The sequence below is a fragment of the Lytechinus pictus genome, chromosome 2 (genome assembly GCF_037042905.1).
Source record: "Lytechinus pictus isolate F3 Inbred chromosome 2, Lp3.0, whole genome shotgun sequence".
NCBI classification, from domain to species: Eukaryota; Metazoa; Echinodermata; class Echinoidea; order Temnopleuroida; family Toxopneustidae; genus Lytechinus; species Lytechinus pictus.
Window position 1 is genome coordinate 21155831 of NC_087246.1, and position 21661 is coordinate 21177491.

At 36.7% G+C, this 21661-nt stretch overlaps 2 protein-coding genes across 3 annotated transcripts in view; one reads left to right on the top strand and one right to left on the bottom strand.

The window, feature by feature from the left end:
- On the top strand, positions 1 to 17773 carry LOC129254581 (deoxynucleotidyltransferase terminal-interacting protein 1-like). Its single transcript, XM_064112770.1, has 10 exons — positions 1 to 119; positions 791 to 879; positions 1775 to 1880; positions 2283 to 2381; positions 5727 to 5891; positions 6376 to 6447; positions 7055 to 7230; positions 8117 to 8177; positions 9236 to 9360; positions 9909 to 17773. Exons 1-10 carry the CDS (start codon positions 39 to 41, stop codon positions 10045 to 10047), a joined length of 1113 nt encoding a protein of 370 aa, XP_063968840.1. The 5' UTR covers positions 1 to 38; the 3' UTR covers positions 10048 to 17773.
- Positions 16118 to 21661, bottom strand: part of LOC129254580 (DNA repair protein XRCC1-like) — a 23948-nt gene continuing 18404 nt past the window's right edge. Inside the window, exons 9-10 of one of the 2 annotated variants that reach the window (XR_010296423.1) lie at positions 19802 to 21008; positions 16118 to 17888 (exon numbers count right to left, since the gene is read on the bottom strand). Coding sequence is in view for 1 of the 2 variants with exons in the window: in XM_054893077.2 (XP_054749052.2) it covers positions 20140 to 21008 (869 nt within the window). In the remaining variant the exon portion in view is untranslated. Of the gene's footprint in view, positions 21009 to 21661 lie in introns of both variants that reach the window. The other variant, XM_054893077.2, reaches the window with a different exon arrangement.

Genomic DNA, 21661 nt, shown 5'->3' on the forward strand with positions numbered 1-21661 from the left:
TTCCTTTCAGGTACAAATACAATAAAGAATTTGACAGGATGAGTTCTGTTGAAAGCCTGTCACCGCACTGGACGAATGAAAGACTCACCAAGAAGAAGGCCCTCCTATGTAACAAGATAGTAAGCATCCCATTCATAACTTTAAATATCTATTCTATGTCTGTCTGTGTCTCTCCCAGGGCTAGTGCATTCGAGCGAATGGGTGACCACCCCACCCTCTATCATATTTCAAAGTAGTCGGGGCAAAAATAGAAAATTGGGGGGAGGAGAAGAGGGAGAGAAAGAAAGAAAGGAGAATATGTAAAGAAAGGTTTTGATTGTTTAACTCTATTATACCCTTAAAAAAAAATAACACAATTTTTTAATTATCTTGACACCCCCCTTCCCAAATCATAACATTAGTCATAGAAGATAGGGGTCATGATTCATTTCTCAAATCTGATATTACCAAGTTAATACATTTAGAGTGTTAGACATTATCAGATAAAAGGGAGAGAGTTGGTCAATAAAGGTATTTTTTTCATCGTTGGTGATGTGGAATGTATGCCATGATTATAATTTCCAATAAAGATTTTGGATACTTTCAAGTTGGTACAGTGTATTTTTTAAAGGTGGAGAAGCGATTTATCCATGTTATGGAGAAATGAAATGGTATGATATACTATTAATTAAATGGATGAGTATATTTTTCTCAATTATAGCTACATGTACAGCATTACACAAGTATGTGCTTAATGTTATTAATAATTGTGGGTGTGTTTTTCTTTACAAACTTGTTGTACTCTTTGCAGAAGAATCCATATTGCATGTCTTTGAAGACCTTTCCTACCAACAAACATCAGCGGCTCACCAGGCAACCTGGTGTTAACTTCAAGACAAGGTAGGAACATGTGATGGTAGAACAACAAAAATTCAAGAAAGTGTGATATTCTCACTTGTGTAACTTTATCCTTATCTCAAGTTTTTCTTTCTTTTATATTAAAAAATATATGATAACACATTGTTGGCTTGAATGTCGAATGGTACTCATCATCTCTTTATTAACTCATCAAGATAAGAAGTGTTTCAATAAGTACATGGATTCAGTGGCGGACCGTGAGCCGGAGGAGACAAAGCATTGGAGGAGCACAGCATTGTTCACAAACAAAACAGTGCTGCCTCCAATCATTGTCTTCACGGGTCATGGTCCGACAATGCATGGATTACATGCAGAACATGGTTATAGGTGTTATTCATAGCATACTTTGCTGTATCTCTGTATCTTGAATGGTAACACTTGAATATGGAATTTTATTTGAAAGAGATATATGAACTGGACAAAAATGCTATATTATTGCTGATCCTGAATATAAGTCATTTTACTTGAGCTAATCATTACATATTTTGAAGTGGTAGCTTTTCATGAAAATTCTGATTTTATAATTCATTTTCACTATTATTCATATTTAGGTTGTTTTTTTTTAAGTATGAAAATGAATAGAAAATTAAAAACTGTGGCCAATTTAAGGAGAAAACAGACAAATAAAAGATGTGGTCTCTAATGTAAGATGTTTGCTGTTGACTGAATCCTGTAATTTCCATAGACTTTATTTGTGGACTACCTCAATCCACGAAGCAACGGATTCATTTTCAGATTAAGAGTTTTAAGATTAACACTTTCTTAATGTTTGTTTTGATTAGACATTTGCTCCAAAATATCCCACTTGTAGTATGGAAATTACCAGATTTATCTTATGTACATTTACATATCTTATTTGTCATTGTTTTGTATGCAGGAGTGGCGTGGTGTTCAATCCCATCACGCCCTTGGAGATTTTACGAGGGACATTGCAGAAACGAATTAATAAAGATATCCATTGTATATTCCAGTATTATGCTCAGGTTGGTACGATTGTTCTTATTTCATTGGCAAAATATTGTGTCTTGGGGCAACCTTTAACATTCAAGTATCTTAAAAGAACCTGTCCTATGGAGAGGTCACAGGTCATGTTGCTTAAATGTGAAACACAACCCTGAACAAATTTTGTATTTCTTTCAAGTGTATAGTTTTGTCTTTTTGTTTAATGTAGGCCTCTATAGATAATGTACCTGTAAGTGATCCCTTGCTCTAACAATACTATAATTGAGTGGAATCTGATCATATTTTAGTCACTTTCAGGCTTTGTTGTCTGGTGGGATGATATCAAATATGCCTTTATAAAGAAATGCACTAAGTATTATGTATATCTATGACTATACTGATTAGATTAAGCAACATTTTCATTTTTTATATTTTTTTCAAAGTATTTCTACATGGCTGTTGAAAACATGAGAGAGAACTATGGAGCGGACAGCGTGACTGAAGAACATGTTCTCACCGTCTTCAGGAATAGCTTGGAGGCCGTAAGTTGGCTAATTTAAGCTGAACCAAGTGGAATTCTGATTCTCTCAGTATTTTCATTTCATTAAGGGAATAATAAAAAGAACAATTATTGAATTGAAAATAGAATGAATAATGACAAAATAGTTCTGTTGGTTTTAAATGAAAGAAGGGAGAAGAAGAATGGATTGAATACTCCATATGTCATTCGGAATCTTACTTCACTTTGGTTGTTCAACCAGCTTTAAGTGCTCTTCATCACCTAGAGTGGAGTAAACTTGTTTGAATAGACATTGGGTGATTTCAAGTTTGGTGTTGGGGTTGATGCTGCCACCAAACGGATATCCGAACGGTTTCCGCCCGCGTGGACGGATAACGGTTTTCATTTTTCGGGTTCGGGTATCCGTGGACACTGATTCACCACTTTCCTGTCACAAAAACTCATTACATTTAGTAAGACTCACCAACAAAATTTATAAGTTTTAGTCGCCAATATATCACCAATATCATTTAATCTTCTTCTGTAATATATTCCCGCCGAAAACCATCGTTTTTATCAGTTTTGAAACATGACCTTATATCAGTTTTAGAGATTGACTGTCCGTGAATGGAGTAAAGTTCCGTTCTGACAACGATGGCGATTTTACTATGGTGTCGCTTAAGATCGTTTTTCTTTCCCGTCTTATGTTTTGATGATTTCAAATGCGTAACTCATCGCATATTTTCTTACCTCGACTTTCAATGCGAGTGAAGAATGAAAATAATTTGAAACCATTTAAGCGTCAAATAAATGTTGATCGTGTTACTCGGGTGTGTCATGTTGTTTCTTGTAATTTATTCATCAAATGCAAAATGAATTCTACTTTTTCTCACAGCAACTTTGGTTACCAATGAAGATGATTATTTTTGAAACTATGAAAAGTTGAAAACGTCGAATGAATGTTGATTGCGTGTGTCATGTCGTTTCTTGTAATTTATTCATCAAATGCAAAATGAATTCTACTTTTTCTCACAGCAACTTTGGTTACAAATGAAGATGATTATTTTTGAAACTATGAAAAGTTGAAAACGTCGAATGAATGTTGATTGCGTGTGTCATGTTGTTTCTTGTAATTTATTCATCAAATGCAAAATGAATTCTACTTTTTCTCACAGCAACTTTGGTTACAAATGAAGATGATTATTTTTTAAACTATGAAAACGTCGAATGAATGTTGGCTGCGTGTGTCATGTTGTTTTTTGTAATTAATTTAAATTGAAATGCGTAACGACATATTCATTTTCAGTACTTTTTTCTCACATCAACTTTCGATATGAATGAAGAATGAAGATAATTTTGAAATCATGTAAACGTCAAATACATGTTGATTGGCCGTTTTATTTTGTTTCTTTTGACTTATTTATCAAATCTGAAATAATGATTCATCCCTTTTCTTTCTTGAACTGTCATTAATAATAATTAATTAGAATGAAACTGTCCATTATCTAGATGTCAATTATATTTGTGTTATTGCAAATTTTAAATTGTTCACGTATGTTTATATTTTGATAACTTGTTCGTAGAAACTTATATCAGGATCAAAACTTCATATTTTATTCTGGTAGAATTATTGAATTATGAAAGAATGATAATTGTCAATTGAAAATCTCTTTCATGAATTAATATTTAATATATAAATTACAAAACACACAATTTCCTTTATTTCAGTTTAAATGGCATATCCACTGTAAATTTTGATATCCACCATCACGTAAACAACAATTATTTAAAAGGCGGTATCCGATCGTGCCAGAAAGGTTTATGATGTGCGCCTGCCGAGTATGTGGTCGGTTGTGAATCGACGTGTTTTGCAGTAAAACTTACAGGTGATGAATGTAAGTGATTAGTTACTGTTACTGTGATTAAATCTTGTCTTGAATCTTTGTTTAGAAGTGTGATTATGTTTCAGAAGTTGGGAAATGTGAAGCTTGGCTATAATTTGGGGAATGGGGAGAAACCCGACATGAAAATGAAAATATTCCAAGTACGATCCCATTTGAAGGTGTAGCAAGTGTAATGTGACCGAATAAATATCGGACGATTCACTCCAGACAGGACAGCACGTGCAGGAGCTGAATGATGTTAGCCTGTCTGGTTTTAGACTTTTAGTAATAGTAGACTCGCACTTACACTCGCCTCGGTCAAATTCATTGCATCTTATTTCATTCGATCGGAACTTAAAAAATAAACACACATACTCTCGCAACCATTAAATCGGATGGTTACTAGGCCCGACTTGTATAATTCAAATAATAGTCATTTACTAATAGCTTACACAGTCATACGATCTACATTTGTAGCCGTAGCCTCACGCTAACTCACATTAGTCGAATCCGATTGCAAAACAGATTCAACCAAAAATATTCAGCTTCTCGTAATTTCGTGGTTTTCAGAAAAATTTTAATTAGCGCACGCTGACTCTCGCCATCATCGGATAGGTTCAAAACTCAAATATAACAGAAAATCTTAAATATAACTCAAATAAGTGCAAATGGATATTATTTTTTATATTTCAGGGTAAAATTTCGGATACCCGTCCGCCGTCCGGTTTTCAGTGACGGGTATTCGAATATTAAAATATCCGTTTCAAGTCAGGCCTTGTTGGAAACACAATATAGATTGCCATTCCTCACTCCAAAACCCAATCAGTGTCTATGAATATGATCCAAATCACATAATAGTTCAACACCTGGTGAGATTCATCCCAGAATATCTTCAGTACAGATTTGATGACATGCTGATGAAAAAAAAATTGACTCAACGGCAACATCAAAACGTCATCACTAAACTTGAAACCACCTGTTATGTAATGTTCTGTATATTTCACCCATCGATTCATATTGTTAACATTATCATCTCGTTTTCACTGGGCCAACAATGCCTGATGCAAACCAAGGAATGTCTGTAATGGGACAGCTAAATTGGCTGAGCCGGAAGATGAAGCCATGTTGCTGGCATTTCCATTGGGTCCGAGTTGGTTCGGTCGGTCCTTTGGAGCCTGATTGAGGCTGCTGGTCAAGAAATACATATGAACTGCACAGTTAACTTGTTTAAGAACTAAATTTCCTTAAAGTCAACCAAGTGGCATTATGACAGTAAGGTTACTGCGCAGGACATCTCAATTTTCTTGCTTGAATTTATTGTCCTGTAGCGGAATAATATTGTTGCACTCTAGATTGATGTGCACTGCATTAAACAACTATCATCATTCGATCCTCACTCGGAAATGGCGCTATAACTCCCTTAGAATCACAAGTTGTAAACAAACGAGACAAAATGGCTGTGCCCATAACCAATGGCTTTTTATTATCATTTTCATACTATACAGGCAAAGGATCTCTTCCAACCATCTGGTAAGCATACAGGCAAAGATCGACATGAAGACAATTCTCATAAGATCAATGTTAAGATGCATCTTGATAAGATGAATCTGACATCGGATGCTGTACTTAGAAGGAACGATGATGATGATTGTGATGAACCAGAGAGAAAGGTCGGTACTTAATTGGATGTCACTTTCAAACAAAAATTACTTTTTACTGATCATCAATTTGTGTTTATTGACTAAACCACTCAACATTGATTAATTGTAATGTGCAAATTAATACGCTGTGAAAAATTTTTGCCCATGAGAGAATGAATAATTATTAATTTTGAATTTTTTTTTTTAATACAAATTTTTTAGGGAAAACACAAGTGTTTGTATGTGTTGTTCTTCTAATTTGGACAGCAATGTTATATTTCATTATGCATTTTACCATAATTTCTATCAAATTAGATATTTTAATCTGTTTATCAATATCATATTGATTTCTTCATTTCATATATGCAGAAGTAACCCTTTTTGCTTCAGAGTTGTATTGATATGTTCGCTTGTGCACTTTGGTTTTGTTTGGGATGGTAAGGTTCATTGTTTTTGTTTGATACATAAGGGAAAATGTATTAGTTGTATTATATTCTTGTTTTGTTTTGAACAGAGATCCAAGCATAACCAAGATAACGGCTCTACATTCTCACTTAGACCACCTCCAAGAATACAGACAAGAAAGGTATGTTAAAAGTGTGTCATGAATCTGTAGACAAGGCGACTATTATTGTTTTTGTTATTATTAGTAGTATTATTGTTAGACTTGTAAAGAAAAGAAAATGTATAAAACTTTAGAGAAACGGAAAATAGCAAAGCAAGTAAAGAGGAGAGTAAACAAAAGAAACAAAATAAAAGGAAATTTTATAAGGGAAAAGGATGAAAATGACATTAGTTTGAAAAAAAATATATATATAATCACTGCAATTATGTACATAATTATACAACAAGAATTGTGGCAAAAAATCATTTATTTGAAAAGATGATTATCATCTCAACATCTCCACCATCATCACTATCATCATCTACATTATCATTAATTTTGTACATTATAGACAAAAAGTCATAATTCATTAATAATATACATAACTTAAGGAGCCAGAAAGGTTTTTTTTTTTCATTTATATAAACTGCTTATGGCTAATTCCTTGGCTTTTCACTCCAACTGAAAAAAAAAAAAATTCATTTTTAAATGATAGTTTTTACAGGTAGTAAAAAAGAATTGTGAAAAGTTATTACAGTATAGTATGTCATAACTGGATTAATGTTGCAATTTCAAATTTACTTTACAGAGGAAAGGACGCCCTCCTGCACATCATCGTGACTACACTGACGTGATAACAACGTCATCCGGTAATTACAAAGGTAGTAAGGTCAAAGTGGAACCGGTCAAGAGAGAAGGGCCAAAGTGGGACCCATCTAGACTAGTCCCGGACACCATGTTTGTCATGGGTGCCAAGGCTAACAAGTAAGTCCATTGCTCTAGAACTTTGTCATCTTCTTCAGGGATGGGGGTGGTATTCAGTATTCACATTCTGTGTTCAGAGCTGCTTTTTCTATTGTAAAAATATCAAATATTGATCTTTACTTTTGATATCTTTTGAATAGTGTTCATGATTGATAATTTGAGTGACGATATTCGTGATGATGTCTATCATGTTGGTACTGGCTGCTTGTTGTTTATTAAAGTGAGGACAGGGGGGCATTTCATGACAGTTGTCAGCAATGACTAAATTGTTTGTACTGACAATTTAAAAAATCCTTGGTTTTGATTGGCTAAGAAGCTCTGGCTTATGACTGTTACTATGGTGACTGTCAGAGAAAGAGAACTTGTCAGTGCGGACAAATTTCATCTGACAAATTTCATGAAATGGTTCCCAGGAATGGAAATTCAACTATCAAATAATTTGTGCATATCTCCATACATGCACAGCCAACATTCATTATCATGAGAGGTTTGTGGGCTGACTACTCTCTCTAAGACACGCAAGAGACCACAGGCAGGGAGCAAGAATTGTAAGCTTTTAAAGAAATATTTAACTGAACCGTGAATCCCAAGAACAGGGGAAAATATGGATAAATTAGTAGTATGGAAGTGAGATCATAAGAAAACTGTACTGTTGGACAAGATTTGTAATGAATTTGAAAGAGAAAAACATTCATGCATGGTGTTTTCGACCAATCTTTCACAATCAACCCAAATAGATGACAGCACAATAAGGGTGCCACTCATGTACATGTTATGTAACACATATTATTCATTGTCATACCAGCGTTGAGTTGACAGAGACCTTGACAATTTCAAACAAACACTTCATGATTTTTATTTCTTCAATATTTGATGCACTTTTCAGAGCTCTTGGTCTAGGCGCTACAAGAGGACGGTTGTATATCAAACACCCGGAACTGTTTAAGGTAAGACTTTTTTTTCCTCTTTCAAATCATTCAGTAATCACAATACTAAATGAATGGTCAGTTTATATTGAGTTGTTATACAGCAGGCTTAGATTTGGTAACAGTTGGCATATTGGCATAAGGGAACTCTCAAGTGGTTCCTTAGTGGTAATACAGTTGTATTAATGGTTTTGGGGGGGGGTATGTTTAATATTTAACAAATTTAATTAAGGGAGCAGTGGTACTTATAGAGCTCAAAATGAATGATCTGGGGAGCTTTTCATGAAAGGACTTGTCAGCCGTTTTATCCGACAAGTACTGTTTTACCCGACAGTTACTATGGTAACAGTGCCTCTCAGCCAATCATTATCTAGGAAATTTGTCAGAGCTGACAACTTGTCGGACGAAAATATTGATGAAACGTTCCCCTGATGTACACTTGGTTGGAATTTTTGTGATTTCATTAAATTCACTGTAATTAAAATGAAAATAATGATAGAATTTTACAATTTTCAAGGTTACTTCCCTTGCCCCCTATCGGTAAGGGTAGTGAATGATATTAAAGACCAATGAAATTACAGGGCCTGTCTTACAGGCAGAGTTGCAATGTTGACTCAAATTCAGATCACTTCTTTAGCCCTCGACTCCTCAAATTAATGATAATTGCATACATGCCAATTGTTTTCTTTGAATAGGGATTCCGTAGGTGAAAGAGAGAGCCACTTCAACCACAGTGTCCCTTTTTTGTGAAAAGTCCCTCAGTACTACATGTAATATATAGGGTACTGTGGAATTTCTGTACTTAATGGTCGGCAGGTTTGCAAATTTTGTGAAAGTGACCTTCAAATGGATAATGTCAACTTAAGTGAAATAAATGAGGTTCTGTTATATTTCTTTACCATGGAATGTGCTGTCTAGCTGTGAAGTTATACAAACTTGAAAAATGTGTATACCTGTTGCCACTGTCAGTAGCCCCCCCCCCCCCACCTCTTCCAGTCAAATATTACCATAAAAAACAGCTTTCAAACTAAATTTATTGATGAGGAAGTTGTCTTATCTTCACCGACCTTTCAATATAGTATGCTGGGGACCAAGACGATAAAACATGGCTGTACGACAATCACTTGATGCCTGCCACTGGTGGAAAAGCTTACATTCTTCTGCTGGATGATGTCCTGCACTTGGCAGAAACAGAGGAGTACAAGTGAGTCAAATACAACAAAAAATCTTTTTTCAGATCAAAATGGTTGTGGTGCAAGTCTAAATTGCTCTTGAATTTGTTTGCCCTATTTAATAATGTTTATGCATCATTTTACTGATATATTGATGTAGTTTTTGGTTTTTGAGAATTTAACCTCGTGTCAATCTATGTATGTATGGTATGTTGTAAATATGTACGAGTATGTTTCCATTAAATCATCAGATTAAGACATACACATAGTGCAAAGAAAATGATTTGATTTCATGGGTACTTCCATCTTCAGTGCTAAATTTTTATGTTTAAAAATAAGCAATAATTCTCAAAATTTTATTAATGGCCCTTATGTCCAGTCTTCATCAATTGACTTTCCACAAGTCAAATTATTACGTATGAATGTTGAATAAACTATTAGGTTGACTTCTGTTAGGTGAACTGTATATTGAATTGCATTGTCTACACATTTTATACGTTTTCTTTTCTCCTCTTTCTTTACCCACCAACTCTCGTTTTCTTGTTCCTTCATCCTCTATACAACCTCAAATCTCCAATAGGGAATGTGGAAGCCTGGCCGTTGAGGAACTCCAGGCGTTCAAAGTGACACCCATGATCCTCCAAAAGATGAAACGACACATGGAAACTCATCGTACCGATGGTGATGGAAGTAACAATAGCAGTGATAATAATGAATGACATTTTTCATAAGTTAGCTATATGATTGCACTGTATCATGTCACAGTTATACTTGCCTTAGTCATATCTGTTGGGACTTGAGAATTACCTTGGACTTTGAATAGAAACAAATCAACTTTAAAGTGTTATAATCAATAGAATATTTTAAAGGTGAATGTAAACAAGTAAGCAATTTTTTTTCTCAGCTTTTGCAAGTTGGACGTGGGCAAAGTCGACTATATATATATATATATATATATACAAGTAATGAGATCATTAGAAATACTATAAAACTTTGTTAAAACATCCCAAGCACTGCGGTTTATGTTTAAGCACTTCATATTCTGCGTAAATGGTTTATTTTATGACAAATTCCTAGTTATCAACTAATTATTTCAATTGTCATCCTCCCCCACTTTTTGTCTCGCGTGCATAGCAGAGCGAGTCTGTAGCATTTTAAGGTCTTGATTTTCTATGCTGTTGTACTCGAGCAAACTCCCATCACTCCCGAGCGGTCATAATTGTGAGATGAAGCAACCATCACTAGCGCAGCAATCAATCACTGAACCAAAATATATGGCTTAGTTGGTACGTATCGAGAACAACTGAACAACACCAAAACAACACAACTTGCTCACACGCTCACTATTTCTCTCAGCTTTCCCTCACAGCACTTGTGTCGGTCTATTTTCCAGCAATCATCATCAAGAGCAATCAAACAAATGGCTTAGCTACACATAATCTACGGTTAATATAGGGGAAAATAGAGTTTATAAATCAATCATACGTTGAACTTGTCTTTATTATTGAAGATTTCCAATGAACACTAGTCTTCACCACGGTAAAATCAATGAGCACTCCGTGAGCACAGTATAAATACACACGCGTTACATAATAATACAATGAACTGAACTGCAAGCTGGAACACAATTAACTGAACCTGCACACACAGTGCAGTGTTTTTTATACCCTAATGGTGGCCCTGCTATTTCCTGACCCTGGCTGATAACGCCCTCTCGAGGCCTATTTTGTCACATGACCCCCCACTAACTTTGAACTTCCCTGTTTTAAAATGACTATAAAAACAGAATGACAAAGTAGCGAGATACAAAATATCAATATCAAAACATAATAATGACTTAATAAAAACATATCGTAAACATTTCAAAATGTAACAACTTCAATATCATAACTCGTCATCAAGACAACTAAATTCTGAACGTATTGTTCTGTACCAGTAAATAACTTCAGTAAATAAAGCAAATATTCACTCCGGAATTCCAACACAACAATTGCTCTTTAATCATCGCCCATTTTCTACACAATTTCTTCGTGCACCCTGAATAGCATTAGTCTTACTTCAGGCTTCTTGGTTTATGAAGCAGTATACACAATATCTCCCCTCTACTTGAAATGGGGTATCAACGTTGACCTGTTAATTAAATTTTCAGACACCAAATTATCAAATAACAAGTCAAGCTTCCCTGATCCATTCACCGTAACTGGAAACAAGATTGCATCCTTAGATGGGTGAATAGACAAAACCTCAACGTTATCTACATGTAGTTGAGACTGTTCTGTAGGAACCTATACACTTTAGCAAAATGTCCATTTTCCCCGCATGAATTGCAAGTTGCTTCTCTAGCTTTACAAGAGACATCATTAGCTTTGTGCCTCTTATCACCGCAACAATAACAAGTAACAGTTTTCTGTTCTGGTGGATTTTTAACACTGGCAGTTGACTGTTTCCTCGCACCAGGCTGTTTCTGTTTACGCTTGGGCTTAAACTTCACTGCATTCACACTATCTGCAGGTGCATTCAGTGCCCGAGTCTGTCGTGACGCAGATTCCATCTGACGTGCAATTGTCATAGCAGACTGAAGTGTAAGAGATGGCTCGATCAGAAGCCTTTCCCGAATTCGCTCTGAGTTTTTTCCACTAGTTGATCCCGAATGAATTCATCTCGAAGATCACCAAACGCACAGGTAAGTGCTAGAGACCGGAGTGCACAAATGTATGTTTCCACAGGCTCGTCTGGCATCTGGCCTCTCTGTCGGAAACGGTAACGTTCTGCCACAATATTAATGTTCGGTAAAAAATTATTGTCTAATCTGGCTATGGCTTCACCATATGAACACAGCTCACTAGCACCGGTTTCTGTAGATGACCCAGCAGGAGAGGTCCAGATGAAGTAGGTGGTAATGTATAAAACACCTGCTGGCCCTCCGCTCCGAGACAGTGGAGTAGCAAGGCGCGGCGACGGTCTTCACTAAATTTGTTGGCGGCCGATGCAATGAGATACACGTCAAAATGTTCTTTCTACTGTTCCATGGCATAGCAGGAGTGCCTGGAGTAGGTAAATAGTGGTGGTGGGGGTTGCAAATTCGCCATCTTTTCACCAATGTTCAGTACCAGTTCATAATTTCAGTAAATAAAGCAAGTATTCACTCTGGAATTCCAACACAACAATTGCTCTTTAATCGTCGCCCATTTTCTTCACAATTTCTTTGTGCACCCTGTTTCGGGTCATAATAGCATTAGTCTTAATTCAGACTTCTTGGTATATGAAGAAGTCTGAATTATACACAACACGTATACAATATGCATGAAAACATTTCATAGAAAACATAATCTGTATATAAGATAGACATCAGCTGTATATAAGATAGACTTTTTGGTATAAAACAGTACAAAACTTTATTGCATAAAAAAAGGCAATGATACTGGATTTTTGCATAATATACTGATAAAAATATACAGAACTATCAAAAAGAGTATGTAAGTGCTTGCCCAGCAATAAAACACGAAAACTCTTCATATCAAAATAAAACTACACCAATATTTTTAGTTTACACAATCAAACTACCCAAAGGTATCAAGATCAAGATGAATGTGTATTATCATTGCAATATAAAGAAATATCTCTAACTTCCTTATGCACATGAGTTAAAGGCAGAAATACAAAATAGTACTTTTTTTAGCAGTTTGTTTAAACCAGAAGGTGCTGTACATATTTACAACAACGAAAAATACTGGTCTTGAATGAAAACATGAAACTCAAAGAAGTAGGAAGATCCGAGACAGGGGAGGTAGGAGCATCAGAGAAAAGAATGGAAACATGTAATAGAAAGAACGAATCTCGAGTTCACTGAAAAAAAAAATATACATCATAAAATATCAAAACATCATGGCCTCATGAATACAGTCTTCTAAAATTACTTCTGGAGTTGGTGGTAGCAGTCCTGCTTTTGGTCCCACGAAGCAGGCACAAGCTGGAGGAATGATTCGGTAGTGTCCTTTTGTCGGATTAGTTTCCCTTGAGATTAGAATCGTTGAACCCTCTCCTCAACAACGGAGACAAGGATTTGCATAGAAGCAGATTCAGGAGCGATGGGAGACGGTGGTGTAAAGATGGAACAGGTGCAGGTCGAGGCTGAGGAGTCAAAGGGGTCTCTGGATAGTTGGTTATTAGGGCTGGAGATGTTGGTTTCTCCTCCTCACTGTCCTCCATACTCTGTAGCAGCATGGCAAGGGGCTTGCCGGTAGGACGCTGAGGGGCTGGTGGGATTTTAAATCCATATGAAGTTGTTATTGATATAGCTACTGGACTACTTATTACATGTAGTCCCTGTGACGTACTCGGTACGTCCAGGCCAAGTGGGTCCCGTGAACACATGTCCTTCTCATGGACCAATATGTGACGCCGGAGGTTGGCGGATCTCATGGTCCTATAATAGTGACATCGGTCACTTCTGTGCTTTCTTTTGTCGTGCTCATCTCTTCCCTTCTCCTCACATTGATGCCTCTCCCTTACGTGCTGTGTCAGCTCTTGTCCATCGAAGAACTTCTTCCCACAATCCCTGCAATAGATTGCCTTCCTGCATGGAGCCATCTGGAGTAAAAGAAAGAAGACACAATGAGCAAATTCTCATACTCCATCAGATATTGGGTTTTTTGCTGTATACTTAAAGGGTAACATCTTCCGCTGTTAGCATCATGTACAGGATCATTATTATGGTCATTTGTAGCTATTTCATTTGAACCTGAAAGCAAGTTAGTTGGAAGCTCATTGGTAATGAGATTTGGTTCATTTCCCCCACAACAGTTTGCACTGTTTCTCTTCCCTCATCATTTGTGTCTTCGGTTATTATAAGAGCATCTGGATGTGTCCATGTCCATTTGGGTAGATCAGGCCCATTGTACGGCCTTAGTCGATCGACATGGACCACAGCAGGTTTCGCTCACTGTCTTGCCTGTATCCTCATGGTGACATCTGACAGTCGACTTACGATCAAGTAAGGACCTTTCCATTGTAGCTGCAGTTTGGGTGACACACCCTTCTTCTCTGATGGGTCATGTAGCCACACAAATCCCTCACCTTGAGACCATGTTCCTGAGAACTCCAATCGTAATTTTTCCTCTGTCTGGCTGCAGACTTTTCCAAGCAAAGCTCTTGCTCGTTCATGAGCTCTCATCGTTTTCCTTAATTTCATGGCGTCATCGTCTGATTGTTCCTCGTCGTCAAGGGATGGTGTCATCAGGTCCACTAGCATCCTCACTTCCAGGGCCAACATGATGATATTGGGGCTTTCTCTCGTTGACTCCTGAGGTGTAGCTCTATATGCACTTGTAGCATATGACAGATGTTTATCCTTACTCTTCTTTGCCTCATCTTCTTCTAAAACCATGGAGACAATATTGATTAACGTTTTGTTGAATCGTTCCACAAGTGCGTCAGATTTCAAAATGTACTGGGAAGCCCAAGTCTTGGTAATTTTCAATATAACTCACACATCAGCGAACGACCGGGATTCAAAATCGGATGCTTGGTCTGAGTGAAGCTCTAGGGGTATCCCGAATCTGCATATGAATTCTTCAACAAGTGTCTTTGCTACTGTCTCTGCTCTAGCATCAGGAAGAGAATATGCCTCCATCCACTTGGTGTGGTATTTACCAACAACCAGTATCCATTGGTTTCCTGATGCTGTCTTGGAAAATGGGCCCATCGAATCTATGGCGACTCTCCAAAGTGCCCCTTTGCTTCAGTGGAGCATTGCGTTTCTTTGAAGGTGATAAAAACTCTGCACTGTGTGTGCAGGTTCAGTTCATTGTATTATTATGTATTGAGGAGGAGAAACCAATCTCCTGCCCAAATAAGCAACTATCCAGAGACTCCTTTGACTCCTCAGTCTCGACCTGCACCTGTTCCATCTCCATCATCTGTTCCATCTTCACGACCTGTACCATATCCCACCGCTGCCACCACTTGTAACGTTTTAAGGTCTTGATTTTCTATGCTGTCATACTCATGAGCAAACTCCCATCACTCCCGAGTGGTCATAATTGTGAGTTATGGAGCAAACATCACTAGCACAGCAATCAATCACTGAATCAAAATATATGGCTTATTTGGCACGCATCAAGAACAACTGAACACCGAAACAACTCAACTTGCTCACCATTTCTCTCAGCTTTCCCTCACAGCACTTGTGTTGGTCTATTGTCCTGCAATCATCATCAAGAGCAATCAAACAATCGGCTTAGCTACACATAATTTACAGTTAATATAGGGCAAAATAGAGTCACAAAATACAGTTTTTAAATCAATCCGGGGAGCGTTTCATGAAAGGACTTGTCGGACGTTTTATCCGACAAGTCCCATTTTATCTGACAGTTACCATAGTAACAGTACCTCTCGGCCAATCAACATCAGAGAAAGATGTCAGATCTGACAACTTGTCGGATGAAAATGTTGATGAAACACTCCCCAGAACTTTGAAAGTATATGAATCTAGGTCATGAAAATTTTGGACATAGGAGTAATCAAGTATCGGTGAACATCCTGCATGAGTTTCACGTCACATGACAAAAGTCCTTGAAGGTCAATGAACTTTGGCCATATTGGGAGTATTTTTTAATTTACCATCATAACTTTGAAAGTTTAAGGGTAGTTCATGAAATGTGGGGACATAAGGGCAATCAAGTATCACTGATCATCTTGTACAGATCTTCGGTCACATGATCAAGGTCAAATGTTATTTAGGGTCAATGAACATAGTATTTTATTATCATATGAACGGTGTTAAAAAAAAAAAAACAATTATATAGTCATTTTCAAAGTCAGCACTGCTGCTATATTGAATCGAGTAATGCAGACAAGACTGCCAGAGGTGCTCCACTTGTCGTTTTTTTATAAGAGGAAAGAAATTGCATTTCCCATAGCAGTGCACAGGAAAAATGTCCCCCCCCCCCCATAGGAAAATCTCATATAAACCATATGTACCTCTGAATGGAAAAGATTTAGATTCTTTCCTCCAAATTCAGAATGGTTGATAAGTCTGGGTTAAAAAAATCTACGCTCATTTAATCGTATATAAAATATATTGAGAATAAAGTTTCGTAGCGGTATGTGAATAGGAACATATATTGTGCAATCTTGTGTTATTTGCTGATATGGCACTATTTGTTAGCACAAATGACATTCCATGATCATCTTGTATTAGCTTTTATTTTTGTACATGTATTTAGAAAAAATGCTGTTGTGCCATTTACTATTAACACAGGTTTCTGTCTAACAACGGAATATTAACTCAAGCCTAACTTAACAAATGGGATTTAAACCAGAATAGGGCACAAAACCACAAAGTGCTCTAAAATTCAGGTAAATACATATTATATGATCCAAAATATATTTGGATCATATTCTGTATGTGTGCGCACTGAAAAAAAGAAAGAATTTGGTTGGGGTTTAAACCAGAAAAGTTTAAACCTCCTTTACAACTTTGGGCTGTAGACATTTTCTTCCTAACTGGAATGAGGGTTGGAGATAATCATGACTTTAAAGTATACATGTAAGAAATCCCAATCTTTTATCCAGTGTAAGGTAGTCTTTTATATGTATTTTTCTTTTATTTATTTGATGTATATACCTGGCATGTTTGATATCTGTGAGAAGTATCAATTTTTTTTTTCATGTTATGCTCATTGAGGCCAATTTCCCGTTTTTGAATAGGGATCATCATTAAGTCCAACTTAATATATATTTTTCTCAGCAGCACTTTAGAATTGATAAAGAGTCTGATTTTAAGATCAACTTCATTGGGTTTTGATTGATCTCATGGATTAATATAAATAATTACTCTGCAAAATTTGATAGTGTAAATTTCAGCTTTACAATTGAAAATCTTGATAATTATGATTTTGATGAGAAGGCAAATAAATACTTTTTGAATATTTCATGTCAAAGAAAATATGTTTACATAATACTTCACAAGTTCTCATTATTGCTATTTGTTTGCTACATCTCGGCATTGTTGCACAACCTTATGCTGGAAGTTTATGTGATTTCTTGTCATTCAGGTGCGGGGGGGGGGGTGAAGCGACACTGATAGGGTGTTACCAAAAAAAGAAATTGGCCAATACAAAATTCATCATATATATAGATTATCTTTGTTGTTCAAAAGTTTTATAAAGCATGTATAATTCATATCATTTAAAAATGTCCTGTTAACCAATCAAATATCAGTGAGCACAAAATAACCACTTAAATTTGTCTTAGAAATTTTGTTTAACAAAGTCATTTTATTGTACATTAAATAAGTATAAGAGTACAAATGTAAGATATTAATATTACATGTATTTACAATTGGTAGAAAGGTAAACATGTTTATCTGAAGAAAACTATTTTAATATACATGGAACTATGATAGAGTTATTGGAATAAATATCATTTGCTGAAAGCCTGAAATGATAGATTCCTTGTGTATTTTGTAGAACACTTTTTTATACATATATATGTATGTATTTTCTTAATACAAAGAATTATGTTCATCAATACAGGGCAGAGGCGGTGGAACATCAGGCTCAAACAATGAAAGTGGAAGGGCACCTATTGTTTGGCAGACAAAAGGTTCCCCTCCCCTTTCTTTGTCCGAGCCTGATGTTCCGCTCCCTCTGATACAGGGCAATATTGCCATCACATAGGGTCTACAAAGACTCTGCATAGGTACTTAGAGTTTTCTAGACTACCATATTGTCTTAAGTCTACGAGGTTGGCGTATAAAGATATTAAGCAGAGAAAAATGCAAGCAACAAATGTTGATACCACAGGCAAGTTGTTATCATTTGGCTTAGTCTTATGATTGAGACCGGGTTCTTAGTCATATGATTTGGGAATGGGTTGGGTTTGAGGCGAGTCTTTATATGCAAATTGTCATAGGACTAAACTCACAGATGGTGCCAAATCATATTCTAAATCATTTCATTTCTCATAGGTTGATATCCAATCTTTTCATATCAAAACCTTTGAAAACCTGAATGGAAAGTTCATTATTAGAGTTGAGTAGGAAATCTACTCCAAAAAAAGGAAACATTTGGGGTATCTCATTTAGCCGCCAAATGGGTCCCGGGTCTTGTTTGATCATTTGCTAGAATGCAGTGGTGCTGAAAATTTAGTGAACCCCACCAGAAAATGCACTCCTTCATGCCAAGTGTCGAACATAGACAACAACACTAGAATGTCCAGCAAGGCAAGCCCAGAGAAACAAACTATATTGAATGTAATATTTCATCACCTGACTTCACAATTACATACCTAAAAGATGGCAGAATTTGAACACTTAAATGTTTGGTGCAAATTGAATAATGGAAGCGTTTCCAGAATTGAATGTTGATTTCACACTACATATTCATTTACATGAATATAAATAAACAAAATAGAAGAAGTTAACAACTAGCAATGAGTAAATGGCTGATTAGTTTACGCCTGCTTCATCTACTTTCCATTTTGTCTCATCCCACATGGTTTAATCCTGGTTCATCTAAAACCATTTACCTACTAACCAATTGATCTAATACAATTTCTGTCTAATTTCCAATTAAGCTATACTGTATACCATTTTGTCCAATATCCACTTTTTAGTATTTATGGTTAGATGAACTCTCTATGAACCAAATATTCATTTTCAAAAGTAAAAAAAAAAAGATTTGGAAGTTAGACCAACTTAGCATAGACTAGGTGGGCATTAGACCAAGTGTAGTGTAGACCAAACAACAATTAGACCAAATTAATAAGATACCAAATGGTCTTAGTCCATATGTGGGAATTAGACCTTCTGCTTGTAGTTATAGTAAATATAAACTGCGTAAATGTACCCCCAAAATAAGTTTTTGTTCAAATACAGTGTGACAACTTTAGCTCAGCAACATTTTCCAGAATGTTTAAACACGGTGGGACGAAATCTCCCACATGATTGACCATGCAATTGTGGACAAGCTAATTTGCATTGAGTTTGATTGGTTCACTAATTTCTTGTCACCTTGTCTCTTATCTTGCAACATTATTAATACCCATATACCCCACTGACTTTGAACACATAAATATTGCTGAGCTTCGTCGTACTGTATACAATCACAGGAGCCCGTAACACAAAGCTTAGCAATGATCGTAGAACAAATTTTTATGATTGATTGCATTGACTACTATGTACAATCAATCGTAAAAATCTAGCATACGATCAATGGCTAACCTTTGTGTTACGGGAAAAGGCAAGCAATTGATTTACGCATGATTTATACCATTGATTGTACATTGTAGTCAATGGAATCAATTGTAAAAAATGTTCTACGATCATTGCTGAGTTTTGTGTTACGGGCCCCAGGTTACAGTCTTTATGTTTTACAATTTCATTTATGGCACGGCAGTCAGATGTCTGGTTCATCAATACGGTATAAGACAAAATAACTGGCAAGTTTTGAGTTTAAAAATAGTATCAGCAAATTGTCCTCCAGACAATGCCATCTTTCCATACTCAAAGCTAAAAACTTTAATACTGACAAATGTTCTATTTACAAATAGAATACAAAATACTTAATACCTGGGCAGTGTTTCATAAAGCTGTTCGTAAAGTTACGCACAACTTTACGCACGACTGGAACAAGTTCTTAGGACATATTCAATTACATAGGGATATCACATGGCACAAAAAAAGGATCACCAGTCGTGCGTAAAGTCATTCGTATCTTACGAACAGCTTTATAAACCACCCACCTGAAGACATGATCAAATGACATCAGTCAAGGAGATAAAACTTGTCCCTTTCCATATTTTCATGATCAGTCGACCCATATAGCAGCTTCAACATCCCTGAGAAAACCCCCACTTAGTGCACCGAAGCCTCCCAATCCCAGCCCACCACCATGCATCCCTCCTCCGGACTCCCCACAGAATGCTGCATGGGTTTCTATGCTGCACTGAGGGAACTCCTGGTTGCAGATGGGACAGGAGACCATGTCCAAGAGCATTCCTGGCTGAGGATCATGATACGAGGTGTCCATGTCGTCAGAGACATCAGAGCTTCCAGGTGAGTTGGTCCATGGATTCGGTAAGCCATTTGCAGGTGACCTAGCCTGTCCTCGACCTCGTCCCCTACCCCTGGGCTGACCACGCCCTCTTCTCTGCCCCCTCCCTCGAACGGAAGTTGAGGGTGTCATATGATCAACTTCATCGTCGGAGCTTGAGAGTGGATCAACGTATTCTACTGAGGTAGCCTTCTTTCCTTTCTTGGTCGATGATTTTGTACCACCTCTACCTCTCCCCCTCCCTATACCCCTACCACGCCCTCGTCCAGGGGTGGAGGCGGCATTTGTTTGACCATTGTTCTTCCCACCACGCCCTCTTCCTGTTCTACCATTGGAACCACGCTTACTTCCTCGCCCACCTCTCCTTGGGGTCCACATATCTTCCTCCCCATTGTTTATCCATGATGTTGCTGCATTATCAGTTGCCATGGGAACTCCTCCACCAACTATCCCACCACCTATTTGCCTTTTTGATGATGATTCATTGAGATGTTCATGGATCAGACTGTTGGCTCTACGTTTCAGGTGGGTTGCAGGACTTTGTGATGATCTAACTGGCGTTGATTCTCGTTCCCCTCGGCAATCCCAGATGTGCACGTTCATACGAGATGCAGGAAACGACCCTGTTCAAAACAGAGCAAAAAAAGGAAGATATAGGTATAGTGAAGCATGGAACAAAGAAAGTCTTCATATGAATTTGACATTAGTATCCTCATAATTCTATAGGTTAAACAAGGTCAAATCTATGTTCTATCAAAAGGTTTTCTGATTCATTATTAATAAATCTATACGCAAGATGGCGTTTTGCCATGGCACACAATGTATGCTGGTAGCCCAGTACAGCATGGTGTTTCATATGGTTATTAACAGGAATATGAAACCAAACATCTAATACCACATGATATCATTGATTAATACAGGACAATCAAAATGAATCCACTTATACCCTAATCAGTTTTCTCAGTATGGAGTACCACCTCTTCAAATTTGAGGTTCTTCAGGTTCGAAGTCTCTGGATGGAGGTCAGAAAAGCGGCGATTGATTCTCACTATCTAATTTGCCAATTTGGAAATTGTAGATGATACAGGTGTAAAACTTATCATTAAAACTCATCAAATCAGGGTTTTTAAACAATGAATTATTGAACAAAGTTTCAATGATAGATTCATGTGTTTTATGTGTCTATTTGATTATTGGTAAAATAGAATCTATAATTGCAAACATAGATATCTACTTGTAGATGTAGTTTATGAGAGCATCACAATTTTGAACCAAT

Bases quoted from the DNA above. Each gene is read 5' to 3' on its own strand.
- LOC129254581 (XM_064112770.1), top strand. From the start codon at position 39: ATGAGTTCTGTTGAAAGCCTGTCACCGCACTGGACGAATGAAAGACTC. The intron at 5,892-6,375 runs GTCGGTACTTAA...TGTTTTGAACAG, and splicing joins GTGATGAACCAGAGAGAAAG to AGATCCAAGCATAACCAAGA. The intron at 7,231-8,116 runs GTAAGTCCATTG...TGCACTTTTCAG, and splicing joins ATGGGTGCCAAGGCTAACAA to AGCTCTTGGTCTAGGCGCTA.